Source organism: Paramisgurnus dabryanus, chromosome 10 (genome assembly GCF_030506205.2).
Source record: "Paramisgurnus dabryanus chromosome 10, PD_genome_1.1, whole genome shotgun sequence".
NCBI lineage: Eukaryota > Metazoa > Chordata > Actinopteri > Cypriniformes > Cobitidae > Paramisgurnus > Paramisgurnus dabryanus.
Window position 1 is genome coordinate 18716588 of NC_133346.1, and position 23740 is coordinate 18740327.

General features: G+C 38.3%; 1 protein-coding gene across 1 annotated transcript in view; it reads left to right on the top strand.

Moving 5' to 3' along the window:
- The window catches only part of LOC135779677 (leucine-rich repeat transmembrane neuronal protein 4), a 154374-nt gene extending 131964 nt beyond the window's left edge, over positions 1-22410 (top strand). Inside the window, exon 3 of the mRNA XM_065290480.2 lies at positions 13300-22410. Within this exon, the coding sequence (XP_065146552.1) occupies positions 13300-13638 (339 nt within the window). The 3' untranslated portion in view covers positions 13639-22410. The remainder of the gene's footprint in view (positions 1-13299) is intronic.
- Positions 22411-23740: the final 1330 nt, after the last annotated feature.

Here is a 23740-nt window from a genome sequence, read left to right on the forward strand (position 1 = left end):
ACAATGTACGATACGCTATAAGTGCTTGGCGGGTCTAAAACTTTAGAAATAAACAAATCAATAGATTTACCAAGAAGGTTTCGCCAGCCTGTGTCCTTATATACAGCTCCATTTATTAGAATTAAGAATTTGTCCATTTAGCGAAGAACAGTAAATTCCCCGTAATTCTTTCTCAACAGCACCTTAAAGCAGAAAGCCAGGACTTAGATTCACAGGAGGGAGAGACGATCCGTATCGATCCTTTTCAAACAGAAGCATCTTCAGGCCGGGCTTATCCTGAGTGTTCTTTTCCAGAAAGAATGCCTCATTTCAGATAATCTGCCTCTCTGAAATGAAATCAAACAGAGGAGAGCGAGCGCGAGACGGCAGAAGAAAACGAAACAATGAAAGAGGTCTTCGCATAGGCCTGGATTCGCTCCAATTCGCAGAAGCTTGTCTGATTAGCCCCGGCTTAAAAAGCCACGTTCACACACTCCTTTTCAATATCCCTGATTAAAAGTTGACAGGGGCGTCTGCCGCGCAGCCAAAAACCCTTTTTACTTTTTGGAAATATTCATCAGCCAGACAAAGTGAAAATAGGAGTAGTTTCGGACGGGTGGACGCAGCAGTTCTGGGCGTGCAGGCGAAGCTCGCCTCTTCGAAAGATGATGGAAAATGGATCATTGCCACAAAAGAAACAGATACGGCCTTGATTTATAGCGTGTTATTATGCTTAGCACAAACTACATGCCGGATCACATTTTGCATTCGTGTCATTGTTGTCATCAACACAAATAGGATAGATAATTCTGGGTTTTCAATTATGGAAAGGTTCACCTAAAATTCTGTCATTATTTACTAACCTTCATGCTGATCAAAACCCATTATTGCCATGAAACAATAAGACTTTTTTGCAAAATTGCCTCTGGTCATACAACAGCTATCAAGCTTAAAAAGGAAAAATACCAGATTGTACTTTTTTACATCTGGCAGATGTTTTTTCCAAAAAAAAGTACATTTATTTTATCAATGCATGTTCCCTGGGATTAAACCTATGAACCTTTACACTAATGTGTAAGATAACATAAACCATCCCAATCAGAAACCCACATGCTGTTATTTCTACTTTAATGGGTTTTGCTTTTGTCTCTATTGGAGCTTGATGGGCCATAACAGGTCACCGTAAACTGTAAATGTTCGACATTTTCCGAAACAAAAACAGCCGTTTTGAGGGTGACTTAATAACCTCGAAACTTTTATTTTCAGATGAACTGTTCCATTAAGGATACTGACAACGTCAACATTTTTATTCCAACTCCCAAAGATCAATGCGCAGACCTCTATTGGATAAACGCTGGCAACCCTTCAGCCTCTGACAGATAATGCATGAGTTCATCTGTTATATAAATGGAAGGCAAACACTCGTGACGGTTTGCTGCAGCCCCGAATTCCCATTTCTCTTTCAGGCATGTTCTTCTCCTTCTGTCCGTTTAAATTCTTCGCTGCTGAGGCGAACTCTTTGGCCCTCGGACATGTTTTACTTCATCGAAGGGTGTCTGGTGGCTTTAGCGTCGCAGTGGCTCTCCTTGGAACATCGGTGTCGTGTACCACTTGTTACATTAAAATTTCACACTCGTTGATGCAATGCACATATGAATGCATAACACTTTCAAAGACTTCGAGGAATGATTTAAACATTCTTGATCGTGACAAAAGTATGAAGATTTTAACTTGCCTTCCAACCCGGGTGCATGGAAATTTTGGTTTTGATAAAGAAATAGTTCACACGGAAATTAAACGTTAAAGCCCCCTTGTGTTAAAAAAATCGAGTTTTTATTTTGGTTGTCTATGTGGTGTTTTTTATGCTTTGAGACAAACCATCATAATTCAACACCATTGCTGAGTATTTACTCTATAAAATTGGAGTTTTCCAAAACTTGTGCTTTGGTTTCCTACATCACAAAGTTGTATAAGTGGATCAGTAGTTTCGAGACATAGATATTATGCATGAATGCCGCGTAGACTCGGCTCTGAAACGACCGCAGCACAGCTGCTTCAGCTTTACAGAGTGATTACAGCAACACTTGCGCGAACTCTCTGCTCCTCACCATAGGGCTTCTCAGGTACTGCGAGCAAATAACTTCGCCCAAGTAGCAGTGCCTTGCCCTTTGAGAATATAGTTCCCAGTTTGTCAGACAGAGTTATGTAGGGTTCACATCAGACGCGGTAGAGCAAGCGCGAGTGATTTACATGTTAAGTCAATGCAATGAAGCTTTAAAATATTAAAAAAGAAAACATGAACTGCAATTTAAGTCATTAGGAGAAGACTGGTCATATGTTGTGAATACTTGAAATGTAACAATTTATGAAAGTTAAACAATTTTAAACAAAAGAAGTTTAAAAGCTCCACATGTTGATTATTTACACTTGCATTTTTTTCTTTGCCTTTTGCAATGTTAAACTGCAATTGTTTTTAAATGGGACATTTAACAAGACTTTTTTTAAGATTTCAAATAATTCTTTGGTGTCCCCAGAGTACATATGTTACGTTTTAGCTCAAAATATCATTTAGATAACTTATTATGGCATGTTAAAATTGTCACTTTGTAGGTGTTTGCAAAAAAGTGCCGTTTTGGCTGTGTCATTTAACATGCAAATGAGTTGATCTATGTACTAAATGGCAGTGTCGGGATTGGATAGTGCAGATTAAGTGGCAGTATTATCCTCTTCTGACATCACAAGGGGGGAACTATTTTTTCACATGCTTGTGGTGAATGGTTTACCAAAACTAAGTTACTGGGTTGATCTTATTCACATTTTCTAGGTTGATAGAAGCACTGGGGACCAAAATATAGCACTTAAACATGGAAAAAGTCAGATTTTCATGATATGTCCCCTTTAAAATCTTAAAAAGAAAATATGAGTTTTTAGTAATTAAAAGGCAAACACCATGGATACAAGAAGTGTGTATCTTTTTTTTAAATGCATGTTTTATTACCTATAACATAAAGTAGCTAAAACAACATAATTTATAACATACATTATAATATATATATATATATATATATATATATATATATATATATATATATATATATATATATATATATATACAGTCTTGTTCAAAATAATAGCAGTACAATGTGACTAACCAGAATAATCAAGGTTTTTAGTATATTTTTTATTGCTACGTGGCAAACAAGTCACCAGTAGGTTCAGTAGATTCTCAGAAAACAAACAAGACCCAGCATTCATGATATGCACGCTCTTAAGGCTGTGCAATTGGGCAATTAGTTGAAAGGGGTGTGTTCAAAAAAATAGCAGTGTCTACCTTTGACTGTACAAACTCAAAACTATTTTGTACAAAAAAAAAAATTTCTGGGATTTAGCAATCCTGTGAATCACTAAACTAATATTTAGTTGTATGACCACAGTTTTTTTAAAACTGCTTGACATCTGTGTGGCATGGAGTCAACCAACTTGTGGCACCTCTCAGCTGTTATTCCACTCCATGATTCTTTAACAACATTCCACAATTCATTCACATTTCTTGGTTTAACTTCAGAAACAGCATTTTTGATATCACCCCACAAGTTCTCAATTGGATTAAGGTCTGGAGATTGGGCTGGCCACTCCATAACATAAATTTTGTTGGTTTGGAACCAAGACTTTGCCCGTTTACTAGTGTGTTTTGGGTCATTGTCTTGTTGAAACAACCATTTCAAGGGCATGTCCTCTTCAGCATAGGGCAACATGACCTCTTCAAGTATTTTAACATATGCAAACTGATCCATGATCCCTGGTATGCGATAAATAGGCCCAACACCATAGTAGGAGAAACATGCCCATATCATGATGCTTGCACCTCCATGCTTTACTGTGTACTGTGGCTTGAATTCAGAGTTTGGGGGTCGTCTCACAAACTGCCTGTGGCCCTTGGACCCAAAAAGAACAATTTTACTCTCATCAGTCCACAAAATGTTCCTCCATTTCTCTTTAGGCCAGTTGATGTGTTCTTTGGCAAATTGTAACCTCTTCTGCACATGCCTTTTTTTTAACAGAGGGACTTTGCGGGGGATTCTTGAAAATAGATTAGCTTCACACAGACGTCTTCTAACTGTCACAGTACTTACAGGTAACTCCAGACTGTCTTTGATCATCCTGGAGGTGATCATTGGCTGAGCCTTTGCCATTCTGGTTATTCTTCTATCCATTTTGATGGTTGTCTTCCGTTTTCTTCCACGTCTCTCTGGTTTTGCTCTCCATTTTAAGGCATTGGAGATCATTTTAGCTGAACAGCCTATCATTTTTTGCACCTCTTTATAGGTTTTCCCCTCTCCAATCAACTTTTTAATCAAAGTACGCTGTTCTTCTGAACAATGTCTTGAACGACCCATTTTCCTCAGCTTTCAAATGCATGTTCAACAAGTGTTGGCTTCATCCTTAAATAGGGCCACCTGATTCACACCTGTTTCTTCACAAAATTGATGACCTCAGTGATTGAATGCCACACTGCTATTTTTTTGAACACACCCCTTTCAACTAATTCAACTAATTGCCCAATTGCACAGCCTTAAGAGCGTGCATATCATGAATGCTGGGTCTCATTTGTTTCTGAGAATCTACTGAACCTACTGGTAACTTGTTTGCCACGTAGCAATAAAAAATATACTAAAAACCTTGATTATTCTGGTTAGTCACATTGTACTGCTATTATTTTGAACAAGACTGTATATAATATGTCAAAGTATATATATACAAGGTAAAAATAGGGGTACAATTTTGGCCCCCATCATATTTACAATTTTAAAATCTGGCCCTCGCAGAAGAGTAGTTGAAGACTCCTGCTGTATGGCAAAAACTTCATCAGATTTTTTCTGCTATTGTCTTTCTTCAAAAAAATCTGTTTTTAGTAAAACACTATGGTGAACTATCTATTCTTCCAAATTCATTCATTCATTCTATAGCACGTACTCTCATTACATGCAGAAACTGCTTGTAGACGCAAATAATTGGTTGCTGCCTGAAAACCATTTACTCACAAAGATATGTGCGATAAACTGCTTATCGCACTTGTCATGTGATTAACTAAAGAGCTAGCAGATACCATACTGTGCGTGTATAGCTGCTGCAGTATGACTCATTCGTGCAGGTGGTGAATGTCATTTGCCTTCTTTAGCCTCTTTGACACGGCAAATGCATTGCTGCACTAAAATTCCCCTTTCACAAATGCACTGCAGACATACTGCATTATTATTATGATTGCTCCTCTTGTAACAGAAAGGTTTTGGCCTGAATGTATGAAAAAACAAATCCTATACATACCTTTACGGTTCTCTGCGGGCCGTCTATTAGGCGACGCTGACATCTATTTGGCACGCCCCTGCGGCCGGCAGCATGCAACAAATCAAGGTGTTTGCTTGACTGTACGCCGTTAATATGCTACACGAGCGTGCTTATTTGCATAGCTAGTGGCTCGGGCACAAGAATTCCCTGTTAGGCTCTGAATAAACAGGAATGGCAAAGACACAACGTTCCCAACATACTGATGAGTTCCTGCTGACGCCGTCTACCTTAATGGACAAGCTGCCCGGCAATTTGACTGAAGCTGGACACAGTATTGTTATGTGAGTAATGAGGCCGCAGACAACGTGTTAAGAAACATCACAATATGTACCACACTAAATAAAAGCACTAGGGACCCAGACCAAGACAGAAAGACGTGACAGACATCGAATAGAACGTATTTAGGCCTCATCATGCGATGAGACCAAATGCATTATGGGATTGAATTTGAACTCAAGTGCTCGACCATCTGTCTGATTAATACTGATGATTGTTCATACATTCAAAGCTGCGTCTAAGATTCATAAGCCATGGGACAAATGTTGACATCCAATAAACAGTCTTTGTGTGTGTTATGTATGGTCTGCTATGGAAAATTGCTTAGAAATGATAAAAAAATGGCGCCGTCTTCTCTCCTTAAACAGGAGGCTAAAACGTACAGTGTAATCCAGTGTAAAATGCCATGTCAATGTGAGATTTACCCATAATTCCATTAAAGCAGACAGGACGTGGGCAATTCAACAGATGAAAGGGTGCGGCTGTCATTTCGTTGTGGTTAAGACGAAATCCCTTCCCCGTGACTTCACACACACTGTCACATGCATATATATTAAAGCTAGATTGATGTCCTGCGGTCTGTTAAGAATTTGCTGAAACGGTCAGTAGTTAATATATGAAAATTAATCAATGCAACATGAGTGACGATCTGCAGATGGAGGAAACGGTCATGAAAGAGTGTGTTTCATTCTGCGTGTATGTGTGTGTGTGTGTGGAGTGAGCTAATCCACTGAGTGCCTACAATGTAATAAGTAAACCCGGCTTAATGGAGTTCATTTAAGCAGGAGAGACTGCAGCGGTAATGCCAAGGTATCGCTGAGAGCTCATTTAATGGGTTTGACTCAACACAAACATTACGCTTGCCTCATTGTACAGGATTTGCCCTGTTTGTCACTTATACTGTAAGACAGTACGTTCGCATAGCCGCTTGACTGGATGTCGTTTAAAGGTGCATTGTGAAACTTTTAGAAGGATCTCTTGACAGAAATGCAGTATAATATACATAACTATATTATCAGTGGTGTATAAAGACCTTACATAATGAACTGTATTGTTTTTATTACCTTAGAATGAGACGTTTTTATCTATATACACCGCGGGTCCCCTTACATGGAAGTCGCCGTCATGTTTCAACAGTAGCCCTAAATGGATAAACTGCTCTATAGAGCATCTTTTGTTCTCAGACGATAACATGTTTGTCCTGTGGCGGCTACCATAGATTCAATATGCGTTTTGAAAAGGAGGGTGAGCTGTGGATAAGCCGCAACTTACAATCTCACAGCAAGATGCCGTTAAAAATCTACACCGTGGACCTTTAACGCTGCCCTTAATGTTTTAACCTCACCACATCAGTCACACTTAAAGAGCACCAATTATCTGATTCACTGATTTACATTTCCTTGGATGTAAGTGTGTATTAGTACATGTTAACCGTATGCAAAAGGTACAAATCCCAAAGTAAACGATGTAAACGAAGTTATCGTCTCCAACGTAAATCTCTTTTCTTGGACTACAACAAACATACGGATTGTAGGCAACGCTTTATTCCTGGGATTGATGATGCAATAAAGACGAACATTATCATAATTCCTCCCGCTTCGGACTCACAACCTGTAAGTTAACTTCTGTTAGCAGTACATTGTAAGCAAATATTTCAAACATGGTAAGGAGCATCACATTTGACGTCAGAGGTATTCAGGCCAATCACAATGTAGAGATTAGCTGGCCAATCAGGGACACCCTTTTCAAATCAATGAGTCTTGTACAAGAATACGTGCATTTCAGGAAGAGATTGAAATTTGAAGAAAATGTACGGTATGTGGAAAATAATTTTTTTTAACCATAAACCGCACGAACACATTGTATTATACCAAACACACAAAATATCATTGTTTTAGCAATAAAATAGGTACCCTTTAAACCCTTTATGTGATATTTTATGTAAAAATAATTTTTCATGTTAATGCTTAATGTGCAAAGATGACCAAGCAAACTTTTCGAAGGGCTTGGTTTGCGAAAAAAGCATTCATCGTCTGCTGGCTAAGTGACTTTCAGCATGATACGGCAGATGGAGAAGTGTGTGGGGAAACCGGTCTAAAAACAAGCATTATTTTTACCTTTTGTTTAGTGTAACCAGTGCCATTAAAAAGATACACTTGCCCTTTTAAGGTATAGTTCACCCGAAAAAGATTTTCATTAACTCATCCTCAAGTTGTTGCAAACCTGTATAAATTTTATTGTTCTGCTGAACCCAAAGATATTTGTAATATGTATTTGATATATGTAAGCAAGCAGAAAACAGCAGCACCATTTACTTCCATAATAGGAGAAACGTCTATGGAAGTAACTGGTTCCCCTAAAGGCTTTGGTTACAAATATTGCCCAAAATATCTTCTTTTGTGTCCAGAATTTTTAATAGAAAAATATTGGTGGATACCTGACAATCCAGTTTTTCCAAGCAAATCACTTTCTCAGTAAACTTTTCTTCTAAGTAGCTACTGTATTCATACTGCTTGCAACCCGTTTGCTCTGCTCAGGTAGAGAATTAATTGTGGCAAACAAAGAGCTTTAAATGCGAGCCACTGACACAATGCATCTCATTATGACTTGAGAGTCGGTGCCACGTCTGAGCTTGTTTATTTTACTCCGTGTCAGGACTCTCTATGTAAAACGTCTTTGACTCTCTCGCCGGCAGACTTCTCCCATCACTTGGATCGCTCTACATCATCTCTTGCTATTCTCTAATTAACCAATTTGAAAGCAGTTAACTCTGGTCTGTGAAAACACATAGACTTCATTTCAGCTTGATTTCCTATCATGTCGGAGTATATGTGGCACAATGCAACAGTGTTGTCAATTACCCAAAAGTCATACAGGTTTATTCATTTTCTAGCAATATTGTGTGGCAGCCAGTGTTGGGTGTAACTAGTTAATAATAATTAGTTTTTGTAATTTAATGACTTTTACCTTGAAACAGAAAATAAGGTATTGCTATTTTTTCCAGTACTTAATACAGTTACTTCTGATGTAATTGAAGTAAATACTGTGTATGATGGTAGAACGATTATGTATAATACAATAGTGGATTTAACATTAAAATCATTAAAGTCTAAGGTTAAAATGCATGATTTATGTATCCTTCTCACTTTGAATATTTTGTTAAGTTAATAAGAATAATGGTAACACTCTACTGTAGTTTACAATTCTCACTATTAACTGGATGGTTATAAGCATTAATATTACTGAGACATTGACTGTTTATTAATACTTAAAAAGCACATATTAATGCCTGATTCTGCAAAACCTTATTTTACAAACTTACGTATAATAAGTAGTAATTAGGCCTATATTCAGGCAAAATTAGTTAATATTTAGTTAATAGTTAGAATTGGACCTTAAAAAGTGTGACCAGAATAATTTATTGCGTTATTCTGGTTAAAGCGCCCATATAAGGACTTTCCACCGAACTTCCTGCACTAAAATTGCCCATGAAAGAAATAAAGCAAGAATGTTATGTATGAATTTCTTATGGTCTAAAAAAACGTTCAGAAACATATACGAACCCTGGCGAAGTGCATTCGGCACAGAAACTCAGTCAGAAGTCCAACTGCTTTTTTCACACTTTGCCTATATTAACTCTTTCCCCACCAGCGTTTTAAAAAAAAGTTGCCAGCCAGCGCCAGCATTTTTCATGATTTTCATAAAAGTTTAATGCCTTCCAGAAAATGTTCTTCTTTTAATTTACAAATAAACAATATATCAAATGAAAGAACAGACCCTCTGCTATCAAAAGAAAAAAAAACGTTTAATCCTACCTTCATTAGTTTTCTTTTTATCACCTCTCAAATATGGGTAGGTTTCTTCAAAAACACCCAATTTTTGAGCAAAAAGCTGAGATAATTAAATTTTTGTGAACGACTTTTAGTAGAGATCAGATGCAGAGCGATCTTTAAAACATACACAGAGTTCTTTCTCTTTCATGTGAGGCGCTACTTCCGGGTTGAATAAGTTGCGGAAAACCGGAAATTCTCGTCATTGGCAGGGAAGCGTTTTCTCTTAATTGACGAGTTATCTTGTCAATGGCGGCGAAAGAGTTAAGCAAGAGGAATCCAACTCTTAGGCCCTATTTTAACAATCGAAGCGCATGGTCTAAAGCGCACAGTGCACAGTCTAAAGGTTGTGTCCTAATCCACTTTTGCCATGGGATTTTAATTTAACATCAAGAAAAATTGTTTGTGCACCTAGCGCACAGTCTAAACGGGGTGTTCCTATTCTCGTAATGAGTAATCGGTGTTATTTTGGCCGTAATGTGCAATAAACCAATTAGAGTTTCATCTCGCATCCCATCTAAAAGCCAGTTGCGCTGATCAGGGTTCCCACGGGTCCTTGAAATCCTTGTAAGTTTGTAAAACTGGGGGAAATAATTCAAGGCCCTGGGATGCATACATGCATATATACAGCTCATTGAAAGTGCTTGAATCTATTTTATGCAAGACGTTTTCTGGAAAAAAATCCATATTATTCCCGTGTAGTATAGGATAATACCATAAAACTGTTCTGCTTATATCTTCTGTATGCAAATTTTTATTCATACCTAAATGCTTTTTTGCATAGTTGTGTTTGACACATGAAAACTTCTCGGGTTACGTATGTAACTGTTGTTTCCTGAGAAGGGAACGAGACGCTGCGTCTCCCTTGCCATACATCCTGCGTGCCTGTGGCAATATTTCAGATAGCGATACTGTATACTTCCTGGCTCTCGCATCGCCCTGTCACCATTGGTTGAATTTGATATACACATTCAGACGCACTTTTACCCCTGGAGGCGTTCCCAAAGTGTCACCGCAGTGACGCAGTGCGAGTTCCCTCGAAAGGGAACTTTAACAATGTATCTTAAAAGGTAACACAATGTAACCTTGCTCTCACTTGAAGTGTGTCCCCACATTTAGTCTATGAATTTGAGGGTATTGAACCTGGAAAGTCCTTGAAATGTCCTTGAATTTGAAGTTAACTAAGTTATAGGAACCCTGGCTGATGCCATGCCGATTCCCTATTTAGATGGCGAAATTTATAAACTGAAAAACTAAGCAGAGGAAGTTGTTCACCAGTTTATGATGTTGATGTTTTTATTTGTATTTAAACCTTTAGTTTGTTTTTTAAAGTCGTTTTCTTTCAGTCATGGAAGTAAAATTAGCAGGCTTTTAATTGCTGTAAATGTATGACTAGCCAGTGTTGATCAGTGTTAACTCAAAGAACAATTTACAAATATGCAAGAAAAGTTTTGTACTCTAAAAATACTTTATTTGTAACAAACAGGAGATAAAGAATTTACAAATGTGTGGAGAGCTGAAACGTTTCCGCACTTTTATTTTGGGCAAAATTATGGGCTAGCATAAAAAAACATTTCAAAATAGATGCAACATTTGCATTTGTTTAAAGCAAAACATTTAATTACTTTCCAGGCTGCAGGTGAAGCAGCTCTTTTTGCCTTCTAACGTCTCATAATCGGTCTTCATTTATGTCCAAGAAACTCAATAATAATCTTTCACATTTTAATCCTTTAATTTTTACATTTAAAAAAGTTTGTGTGCTGTCCATGTCTGTCATAAGCAAACGCGCATTGTTGTCCTGTTTATAGGCACATAATACTAACGTGCTGTTTAAAGCGTAACTAAACCCCTGGTCAGAGCCTGACTCCACCCACTGCAATATTTGAAAAATGCAAGAAAAGTGGGCAGATCCCAACGGAGATAGAGGGGACGAACTAAGCTCGTATCAAGTGTGTGGTGAGATCGTAACAAGGGCGTGGTGAGCTTGAACCTGCTTACGTCACGAGTCATTTCTTGGACCCAACATCCAATAGGAAAATTCAACTGCAGTAGCCACCGTTCAACCTCAAGAGGGCAGCACTCAGACGTTTTTACACCATATATTGTAGTATTGAAACACTTTATATCCAAATGTCAAAAAACTTACTAAAATCAATGAACAGCACTAATAAAGCGTCATTCTTACAGATCATTAACTAAAAAAAGTTGGTTTGGGGTTTAGTTACTCTTTAAATAACAAAAACAACAAAGTTGGTCAATGGGGTAGTATTTTTTAGTTGCTTCAAAATAGCAATGTGCCAACAATGTGTCTGAACACACCTCGCCCATGGGCGCACAAATGGGTGCAAATGCATTTGCAGTTTAAACAATGTGACGCTGGACGTGAAAACGATAACTGCGCCCGGTTCAAACTAGCAAAAAAGACTTGCATCGCTCATTGCGCCAGTTGTATGATAGGGCCCTTAAACTGTGTTAATAAGTCAGAATGCATGAAATAGCTTTAAACCCCCATTTAACTAAACTATTTGATTGCAAAGCAGCATTTTGCTGGCCTTTCAAGTCGTGTTTTGACAAAATACTTTTCTGAACCAACATACTTGCCTTTGCAGTATTGTTTCTGTAGCTCAGTTGGTAGAGTATTGCATTAACAGTGCAAAAGGACATGGGTCCAATCTCTAGGGAGCATGCATCTTTATAAAATGTAATCTTGTATTGCACTGCAAGTCGCTTTGGGTAAAAATATCAGCCAAATGCATAAATGCAAATGTAAATAACATATAATAGATGTTTTGCCAGTGATTGTATTTTAGTTTTTCAGATCTTAAAAGTATGAAATGAACTAATTTCATGCTTTATTTCACACAGTCTTCGAGGACACAGCTCAGGATAGTCGCAGGATAGTAATGAAAGGCTTGCGACTGTAAGCATTTTGTGGATTCTGAGTGATTTGTTTTTTTTTATTTAAATAAAAAAGCACTGACTGAAGCTAAACCAAGTATATGAGCATCATTTAGACCGCGTTTGGGTTGTAATCTTTATGTTGTGTAGCTAATGTCTTTTATATCCAACTGTCCTGGCCAACTGCATGTGCCTTTAGCAAAACCGTACTGGCAGTTGGTGAATAAAGTATGCTTGTGTGTGGAAGTATAGCCTACTCTGCCGTACATACTGTGTATATATAAAAAATATAAACATTATCGCTATGCCAGCTGCCGTACCCTGCCATATGCAACTGACGTCCCTTCTGAGGGAAAAAAGGAAAGAGGCAGGCAGATGCGACAGGTTTCCCCACAGCGACTCTACTGGAGTCACGGCATGATAAGGAAAGACATATTTGCTTGTGTCACTTATCATGGGAATAGCTGCAGCAACCCATGCGGGGTTCACGCGTATGTGCGGGTGCGCATGTGTGTGCTGCGTGTATCCACAGTGTGAGTCACCACTGAGCAGTGCACACACACTGGGAAACAAGACAGATGCTGGGTTTGCATAGTGCGTAGAGCTATTACCCGTACCGGTGCGGAGACTCTTTGAAAATAGGCGCCACGAGGCAGTTTTTAAATGCAGACGGAAGCAGAGCTTATATAGGAAATGCAAGCTGGCCGTGAATGATGAGGGAATGGAGGATGATTAAGAAATTATCTTGGAGGTGGAATCACTGAGATGAAATAAAGGAATAGTTGCCCCAAAACACAATTTGGTGATTGTTTACTAACCCCAATGCTGTTCCAAATGAATTGTGCACTACGTTCTTAAAAGTAAAGAGTAATGTCTTTTAAGTGTATTTAGGTGAAGTACAGTATTTCTTGGTGATGGCTGCTAAGGTAGGCTTTTAATTCCCCTCTTCTTTCTTTCAATCTATCCACAGGTGCCTCACCAGATGAGCACGCTGACCTTCTACAGGTACGAGCAGCCCATTGTGGACTACTGCCAGGCCCATCAACCCCTGCGGCTAAACATGAGCTATGAGGGTCCCCCGCAAAGCATGGAGGGGTTGGAGGACCTTCCCACCCGCGAGAGGAGCACCATCCAGACTGTGGCCCTTCCGGCTGTGCCCACCATCAAAACGGGTCCTCCGGGGCCCTGTTCCCCACCCAGTCAGAGAGCTCCTGGTGAGGGGCCCTGCATCCCTTACCCCACCACAGAACGCTCCATTAACTATCCAACTACAGAACGTTCCACCAGCACTCTCACTTTTAGACGCTAAAAGCCCCTTGTGCAAAGCAAAGCATGATGGGTAACTCAAAAGAGGCTGTGCCTGGGTGGTGATCCAGATTCCAGCAGGGCGTCTCAAACTTTGCGTACTGCTGCGGCATCTTCTGTGCAAACTGTTTCTCACGAACATAGAGATGTGACGAACATGCCCACAATGTTGCCGGAGGTTAGAGGATCTGGCGTACGTTACACTTCTATTATGGAGTGTAGTGTATCCTGGAAAATTGGATTCCATGTTTTTGTCCATCTTTTCATTGTTCCCAATCAAAGGCCTGCGTGTTTTTTGCTTGCCCCGTCCTGCTCAATGGCAAATTGAAATCCAATGCAACGTGCATGAGACGTTAAACTTGGCTTCGGTTGCATTCACCCCCTGCTCTATACCGCCGCTACGGGACGCCGCCTCTGTGGAGTAGATAATGGTGATCCTCCCGTGCGGAGTGAGAAATTAAAAGGAATCTGCAATAAACAAGTTTTTTGACAAGGAGTAGAGAGAGAACGAGAGAGAGAGAGAATACGAAAAGAAACAAATTAATGTTCACAAGAGCTCTCACTGATATTTTCATTTAGTTGCCAGGGAGCGTCCATTAATGCATCTTATTATTTGATTAGGAAGACAGATCTGTCCAGACATGGGCATGGAAGATCTTCAGTATAAAAACGCATTCATTCAAATCTAAATGAAGATTGACACGGCAAGGTCGTTCAGTGTGCACATGTACCAAAGATCAGGCTTCTTTAGATGTACATATAGCTTGTGTTTCTTTTCAGAATATAATCAAATACATCGGTATGCGTCTACTGCTTACTGTAACGTGATGTTTTTTGCGACATTTCACCTGATTTAAGTTCTGCTCCATTCAGTCCAGTTAGTACTGAAAACTAGAGCTGAAGAATACAAACAAACTTTGCATTTGTAGGCTACCTGTTTTCCTAACGGTGTACACGTGCGTTTGCTTGCTCTGGTGTCATGTTGGAGTCACCATACTTCAACCAGAAATATATTTGACGCAAGTAGTCAAACACGGTCCTGCTCTGAATGTGCGTGGTCGTAATAAAATAAGGGACAAATGACTGTGGTCGTAATTAAATGAGGGGCAGATGACTGCGGTTGTCATAACATAAGGGGTTAAAACGGTGTGCCGTTAAATCGGATGTGTTGTTAGTCAGGTAGCGAGCTTTGAACAAGACGGTTGAGAAGTGTGAGCTAAATCTTTAAATTGTTAATTCCACTTTGAAAAAGAAATACTTCGCTAATGTTCGCTATAGAGCCCCTTGTGGCTACGCTTAGAATGCATTCGGACATTTCGAAACACAACAGTGCGTATAAACTCATTTCCGCCAGTGTGTGTATTTGCAAAGAATATGTTTCAGACCAAAAAGCTCCTAACCCCACCTCAAATGGCTTCCTAATTATCTATAGAAAATGATTTAACAGTCACAAGACTTGAACGTCTAATGAGGACCTCCAGATTTATATTACCGAGTATTAGCCAGTTTCCATCAGCTCAGAGTTCATACAGAGGTGGTCAGTAACCTCAGGTCATTTAATCTTAGAGATTTTTGTATCCAGATGTCACTTAACAAGTAAGCTACCTAGATGAAATTGCTACAATTGGACGAAATAGCAAGAAGTACAAACAGGAGAGACCAGGGGCAATTGTAACATTTATTTCATTTCAAGTCACAGACTGCTACAAATCTTGTATTTAGGTACATTAAGAGCATTATACGTGAGATAGAATACTGTTTTAATGTTGTGAGCTGATTATAACAGTAGTTCGAGACAACTTAAAACCTATATGAAACATTAATATATAAAATATATGAACCTCTTGCATCTCCAAAGAGCACACATTCACATAAACTTATTGCTTTAATTTTACTGAATAGCTTTTGCCTTTATGTAATACTAATTCATTTAGCTGTCAGAAATAATGTTTGTTTAAAGCAAATGTTTAAGTGGGACCAACACTATGATTATTTAAAATGCATTAAATCCTTACACTAATATACCAGCAGATTTTGTTTTTACTGTCTAGTGTTACAATTGCTCCTGACCTCAGATTTTTCTTTGAGCATGTGCAGGAAAAAGTCTTATCACCCCAGATTATTTATAAAAAAAAATAATTTATAAAGAATTGATACAATTGTACTTCCCCACCTACTTCAGTTCTTTACCTAATACACACTCTACTAAAATTACTAGTAGTCTAACATTCAATCAATTGAAGAGCATCACTCGCCATAGTTAAGTTACTCATTGAAACCAGCAAGAACTGTCATGTTGGACATTACAAGGCATTGTCCAGTCTCGAAGAAGTTAAGTTTCCCTGAACACTGGATCACAAAATCTTTTTTCTCTGCAAAACCCTGAAAAAGACTTTTGAAAGACATAACAAATATGGAAATATTGCCTGTAAACACAGATGTTTTTTCACCTGGCGTGCCTGTGTCTGTGGACTTATGAATGTGGACATGGAACCTCACTATTGGTCAATGTGGACACTGCTTTGTTCAACCTGAGCTCCGACCAAGGCTCCAGAACAATGGCTGGTGGTGACATCATCACCTCTACTTCTCAAGAGCCGTGAAAATTGCCCTGGCCACCCTCGTAATGGTCACTGATAAATAAACCGGAACGCTCCACACGCAGAGACATGCGAGGTAGGAGTGGAGGGAAGATCGCACGACAGCCGCCGACACGATTACCTTCATATGTTTATCTTGTAAATAGAGAGCATAAAGAAACATACTGTTATGCTTCTTTTGACACAAACGTTTTGTGAAACGGACAGATGCTAAACTGTTTAACCGCGCACCTGATCAAAGATTACGCTTGTAGAGACTCTTGTATGACCCCTCATGTCCAAGATTGATATTTTTCTATCTGCTATCTCATTTAGTTCCTCATCTCACGGCCATCATATAGGTTTTTCTATTCTTTGTATCACTTCCCCAACAATGTTTGTCATTGAAAGGTGGATATCAATGCTTAAGCCTTATGATTCTTCACAAGCCTTGCGTTATGTTTTCTAAACAATATCAACTTGTTCACCGAGAGCGGCTTGTTGTTTGTTCCAAGGCCGTGTGCATGATGTATTGGGTACATTGGCTTGATGTCATTAGGAAAATGCTAATAGGCTTACCTGCCCACCACATTTCAATTCTAAGTAAGTTGCGAGAACTTTACAACCTCATAAAACGTTCCTCACAGCAAGGCATTAGCATTGATGCAGAAATCTATACGTAGGCTGTGTTGTGTAGGGGGAAAAGAAGAAAAGGAAATTATGTCATAAAATATATATATATATATATTTAGATGAATTGTATAAACATAAAATTGATTATATTCATAACTGATTATATAGTTTATACGCATGAGCTCAATATAAATGGGATTATTTGTTTGATGGGGTATCGGCATTTGGCACACAGCCATCTATTCAGAAATGAATCATTCGACCATTTTTCAGTTCCAAACTAATTAACTAGGAACGCCAGTGATCGCATCCAATCACGTCTGCGTTACCTTGACTGAATCCCCCAAGCCATCATTCAGAGCAATGATTCACCTCCTCCACAAAATGTTCAATCTTATGTAATATCCTCTTTCCATAATTCTGCAATATAGCAGCGAAATGTGCTCTTACATGTTTGCTTTTTCGGTCTGTTGATACAAACTCATCAGTAAACCAAGCAACCGTGAAGTGTTTTGTCTATGGAGCTTTAGGGTGTAATTTCGCTAATGTACTAACAATTTGCTGCTATGGTCATTTAGGTAAGACATTTGTTTTCTATCACGCCCATGCATCTTCTCTTTGGCGGCGTTTTGCAGTTTGCGTCGGGCGCCGTGATTTGGTTTTAATGTTTACAGAGCGAAACATTTGTTTTTGAACGGAAACGTTAGTGCACGTGCAATTAACACTGCGGAGTGCGAATGCGGCAGATGATAATTTTATACATTTTTCTTTGCGTCGCATTGATGTTATTTTTAAGATTGGAGTGGGTGTAATTCACTTATAATAGCGAGAGCACATTGCATTGAAGATACGGGACGATTTAGTTAATGAAGTCGCAATGAAATTTAAATGACAAACTGTAATTTGTTTTGGAATATTGTGGTATTTTTTTTACAAATGACTTGTCAGTGCGCGTCATTTTTTTTATATTCATGTGCCCTCATAATCTTTAGGCTAATCAAAGACGTAAATCTGCTCACTTCCTCAAAACGATCTTTCTTTGCTTTCGGTCATGGGTTATGGCGGGTAGGCTGGGCCTGGGAAAAGATAGCAGCGGTTAGCAAACAATCCAATCAATTAAACAATCCAATCAGTTCTCGATAAATGACTTTAAGTCTAGCCCTAGCCCTTTATTTTATTTCAGAAGCAAGCTGTGTGCCAATTCAAAGGCTGCGACCTTCTAAGGACCTATTTTAAGACCGTTTGCGTCACAGCAGCGCGACTTGAGGCTAGTATGGTCGTCCCAATTCAAAGGATGCTTAGAATGAAGCCACAAAATGCGTTCTTATTTCTCCGCGCTGTTAAGGACAGAACGAATGTATCGTTAACAGTCAAGGCTATCCCAAGATGCATTGCGCGCCTGTATCGGCTGAATATTTTAAAATAAACAATTAAAACTAGCACTTGGAAAAGATTAATCGCGATTAATCGCATACAAAATAAAAGTGCATTTTTGCCTAATATATGTGTCTGTACTGTGTGTAATGTATTAAAAATATATTTAAACACACACACATACATATGAAGAGTTTTGTTGACAAAACGAGATAACTCAGTTTTTAACATTTTTGTCAAAACATGTTTTATTATTATGTTATCATGTTATTATTGTGTTTTATGGTGCTACTTAGCTGTATTTTTTAAGTTAGTAAGGTTTAAATCAAAACATACCAACTGCAGTTGAATTGATATTAATTGGAATGCACAACCAAAAAATGAGATTTCTGAAAAATTTAAAAAATACGGAGTTATCTCGTTTTGCAACGAAACTCTTATATAAAAATATATAAAAATATAAATAATTATATACTGTATACACACATGTAAATGTTTCTTAAATACATACATGAATGTGTGTGTATTTATATATACATAATAATTACACACAGCGCACACTTTTCTTTTGTATGCGATTAATCTCGATTAATCTTTTCCCAGCACTAATTAAAACCTTCATTAAATAAAAGTGTGTATTTATCAGAAAACATTTTTATTGTCACTGTTTTAGTATTATACGTTTTGTTTTGTGTTAACAATATTCTGTTTATGTTGCGTATATTTCAAAGATCGATTAATTTGATACACTGTTGAATAGTTTAATCTACATCAACGTGACATATTTTCTAAAATAAATTAAAATTTTTCTGATTCCATATTTATTTTAATTAGTCAGAAACGTCTCCGCTGTATCCTGCTGATCAGGCGCGGTGGGCGCATGCAGCAGGTGACGCAAATTATGGGTCCTCCGAAGGTTAGACTGTCTCATTTCGGTTCTCTTGGCGAACTTCTGATGCTGCCACCTTGTAAGACCGACTGCTCACCTTTTAAGGTGGCATGCTTAGAAGGTCGCATCCCTTGAATTGGGACACAACTTCAGTTTCACTTGGGGGTATACGTCAACACAGAGAAAATAAGACAATCGCTACTTCTGTTTCATTCCAACTTTAATTCACACAAAAGACTGTAAAGCTGTACTAAAGAGTACGAAGTACTAAAAAGTACAAAGTTTGCCCTTCCATTTTCATTTTTTTTTTCTTTATGGATTGGTGGGTTTTCATTTCCTTGCATTTTTTTGGTGTCTGCTGGGAACACATTTCTTCCTCAAGGGTAGAATTGAAATAAACACAAACTTTTTACTTCTGTGCAAACTCCTAAAGAAGTGTCTAATGTAAATATCCAGAAGGACGAGGAGGAAAACCGCAACAGAAGGACTAAGAACTAATCGCCCATTTATTCGCCCTGTGCAGCACAGCCGTATAAACACTGAGGCAAAAGTCTGCTATAAGGAGCTCGGCGCCGCACACGTGCGAACGCATACATCTGCTCATCTCTGCAGACACTGAAAAAAGAAAACCCTTGCTTATCTCCAGGCTTGCACATGGCTTAGGTAGTGGTGTTGTCAGTCTGTAGGGGTTGGCCCATGGGGCTAACAGCTGCCGCTATTGTGGACTTGGCTTTGTCACCATACTTATTCTCTGTCTACTAAATCTGCCACATTCAGCCAGAGCGCCAGCCCACAAAACTCTTTAAACATCGTGTGTCGTGGTTTGGTTGCAACTGAATGCTGGACAAAATGGCCAGGCGAAATTTGGAACCAAGTGGCTTCGTTCCAAAATCTGCATTGTTGCCTACTACCTAGTGCTTTAAAGGTTGTTTCTTAAAGGAAAACACCACAATCTTTCAATATTTTACTATGTTGTTACCTCAACTTAGATGAATTAATGCATACCTATCATTTTTCAATGCGTGCTCTTAATCTTTGTATAGTGTTTTGAATATTGTATGGCAGAAGAACACTTACCCCGGATTTCCACCAACTGCGGAGCAGATGCAGATCGGCTCCACTGCGTTACGGCTCAGGACTCCGCCGTCCGTCAATACCCACCAGTTCCATATTTGTTGCAGAGCGGATGCGTGCAGAAGTGACGAGGACCCATGAGGTCTCGCAAATTCACGTGATGATCTTGCGATATCTAGTTCTGTCTCCGCCCATTATGCCGTAAAATTATGACGTTTTGCTGGACCAGCCCAGATCACAACACGAGATCTCACCAATTCAGGTATGATCAAGTGATATAGTCATGGCTCTGCCCTGCGGAGCTGTCCGGCATCCGGCAAAAATAAAAGTTCTGCATATTTGTTCCGGAGGGCTGTGGATGGCCGGAGCTGTGACGGATTCGGAACGCAGTCAGTGGAAATACACACATTGACTTTAATGGAAACCGACTGACTCCGCCGCCGCTCCGCAGTAGGTGGAAATCCGGGGTTAGTTTGCAGCACTTCGGTATATAGTTCTCATTTTGTATCAGTTTTATTTTGTGCTACCAAACTTGTGTAACTACTCATGTAACAGTCTTTGAACAGAGAAAATATGGAAGTGTTTGATGGCTTCTAAATTCATCCCTGTTTGGATCCTAAGGAATGAATGGGGCTAGGCTAAATGCTAACACATTCACGACGTGCTGTAAAAAAATGAAGTGCACCCATTGAGAAAAGATAAGTATGTATAAATTTGTCTAAGTTTATGTAAGAACATAGTAAAATATTGAAAATGGTGGTTTTCCTTTAAAATTCATGAAACATCATAAGATTGATTTAAAATGGCACCACTTACACAAAGCGCCATAATATGCTATACCCTAAAAAGCATAAATATTGAATATACCCAAAAATATTTGTCTATTTACTTTACACTACATTTTTATTAAATTGTAACTACTTTATTTATACTTTTGGATATGTAATCAATTATATTTCAGTCAATGACCACCCATCTAAAATCATTTTATTGTGATTTACTTTTTTCTGCATAAAATCATCCTACATAATGAAAAGAACATTGTGTAAAAATATAACTCTGATATCTTTAATATGGACTGAGTAAGGTCATGTCAAAAATTGAAATTTATAGAAAATCAATGATTGAAATCAAACTTTGATGCTCCTAATCTCGTAATTAGATTATGAGACTTTAGTCTGGATTTCAAAGACAGTACTCATTTTGTGTCATCACACAAAAACAGCCAAAAAGTGTCCAGCACATGCGAGAACGTTTCGAAAGACATCCCAGAATGCACCTCTCTGCTGCTAGATTGTTGCTGGCGGCAACCGTTTCTTGGTTACTAGATCACATCCCGCTTGGAGTCGGTCAGACGGTCACCCTGTAATCTAGATGTAGGCTGGCTGCTATGAAAAAGATAAAATGCTTTCTCAGATGCTTTCTCTCCATCTCTGCAAAATTAGCATACTTCTATTTGTGTTATTTCATAGTTTATTCATAATAATAAAGAATGTGCATACGTGACAAAGCTTTGACTGGTACTTGGCACAGTATCTCCCACGCTTACACTCTGAACAGTTCAGCCACAAGGCTCTGGTTTTTTGTTTTGTTTTGCAAACCCATCCAGCATAATTCAAGGTTGCCGTTTTGTTTTGTAAAGCAGTGTGCCTTGAAAAAAACGGTACTCAGCCAAGACCTCCAATTCAATACAGTGAAGTGAGCTGTATAGACAGAGCTATAGAAAGAGCCATGACATCACTGCTAATTGTGTGGATATCAATGATCTGGGTCGTGATGATTTATGGAGAACTCAAACTAATGATTCAAGCAAAATTTGGCTTTTTGTTCCAATTCATTTTCTCCGCTTCAATCTATTAATGGATTACGTAGGGCAAAAACACAATGAAAAGCAATATTGTCCCTCATTTATATTCTCCCCCCTCGCCCCAGTTTGAACCTTTCATTTCATCCCCTGTAGGCCATTAACTTCCATAAAACCTCATGTTTCTCTGGCTTTGCCTGGTCTCAGGCTGTGGGGTGTTGTTTTTTCTGTGGGGTGTAAATATGCATTGTTATAACCCTTTGGTTAGTTTGCTGTCGTTTTCTTTTGTTTTCATCTGTACGCAGATTGAAAACTGTTTTGTGAAGACCTGCTCCAAATGCAAAAATGTGGCTCTTTGAGTATATTATTGTCAGAAAAAAATGTTTTGTAAAAATTTTGATGATGAGATCAGAAATAAAGTAATTTAAAGATCTAATGTACAAGACTGTCTGTCTGAATTGTTATGCGTTCTTTGATGTATGTATGCGTGTGTGCGTATTTGATTCTGGAAGAAACATATTTTCTGATAAAAAAAATAATTCTGGGGGGAATTTACTTAAAATGAACTGAGCCCACTGGTAGCTTCAGTTACAGTATTTGCATTTGATGTCTCTACTTTTTTTTACGAACCGATATCACTGAAGAATTTATGCAAATCAGGCAATGGTGCTAACACGCAATTCCCATCTTCCGGGTCAATTCTCAGTGCTCGGATTGTGGAGGATGCAGTCGACTATCAACATCTGGGTTACTCTACTGGGGCTTCACCACTACGACATAGGCATAAATTTCATCTATTGTAACAGTAGGGGGGGACAATAAACATAAAATTTCTCCAGAGCAATTTTTGAAGGAGACACAAATAATACAGCCAAAATTGTACTTGTAGGGATATGTGTACACAGATAAAAGCCTAATATTGTTCTTCAAAACCATTTACTTATTGCAGTGTTTTTGAAGTTGTTTACAATCAAGATACCAATCAAATTTGAACTTCATTTTAAAGGAAACGACTACAACTGGTACAGTTATAATCGCTAACATAGCAGACTTATGGAAAAAAACATCAGTTAGCAATATTTTGTTATGATTAATTTAACAAAGATTCAGCATCGACTGTATAAAGACAAAAGAATCACATTTATGACAATTGTCATTAAGTGTCATTTTTCAATTATGTCATTTTTTAATGCAAAGAAGACATTATTTTGAGATGTCTTTATGACAACTTGACATAAACCAATACATCATAACTTTTCATAAACAGGACATAGCAGAAAAATTATCAAACTCAATAAACTATCTAGCTTCATGGGTTAATATTACATTAAAGGAATAGTCTAAGGGTGGGTTGCACCAACAAGGATTAAGCCTAAATCTGGTTTAAATCAAAGCTTATTTAATAATTCTGTTGCACCAAACTTTAAACCTGTTTAAAAATAAACAGGTTTAAATTTAAACTGTCATTTTGATCCAGGTTTAAATCTTACAGTAAATCTAGATTATCTTTAATCCTGTTGCTCCATTACTTTAAACTCTGTTTTAAATCTCAGTGAGGGATTAACTTTAAACTTGCATATGAGGAGGTTTAAATATGTTTTTTTTTACAATTAAATGTCTGGTTGAATGATTAGAAACACATACCGCGAGCGTGGTGGCGCTATTCAAAGATGTGTTTATTATAACGTCTCAACAAAGTGTGTTTGGGGCTCAAAAAGATTATTAAGATTATTATGTGCTTCTCCTCTGTCAC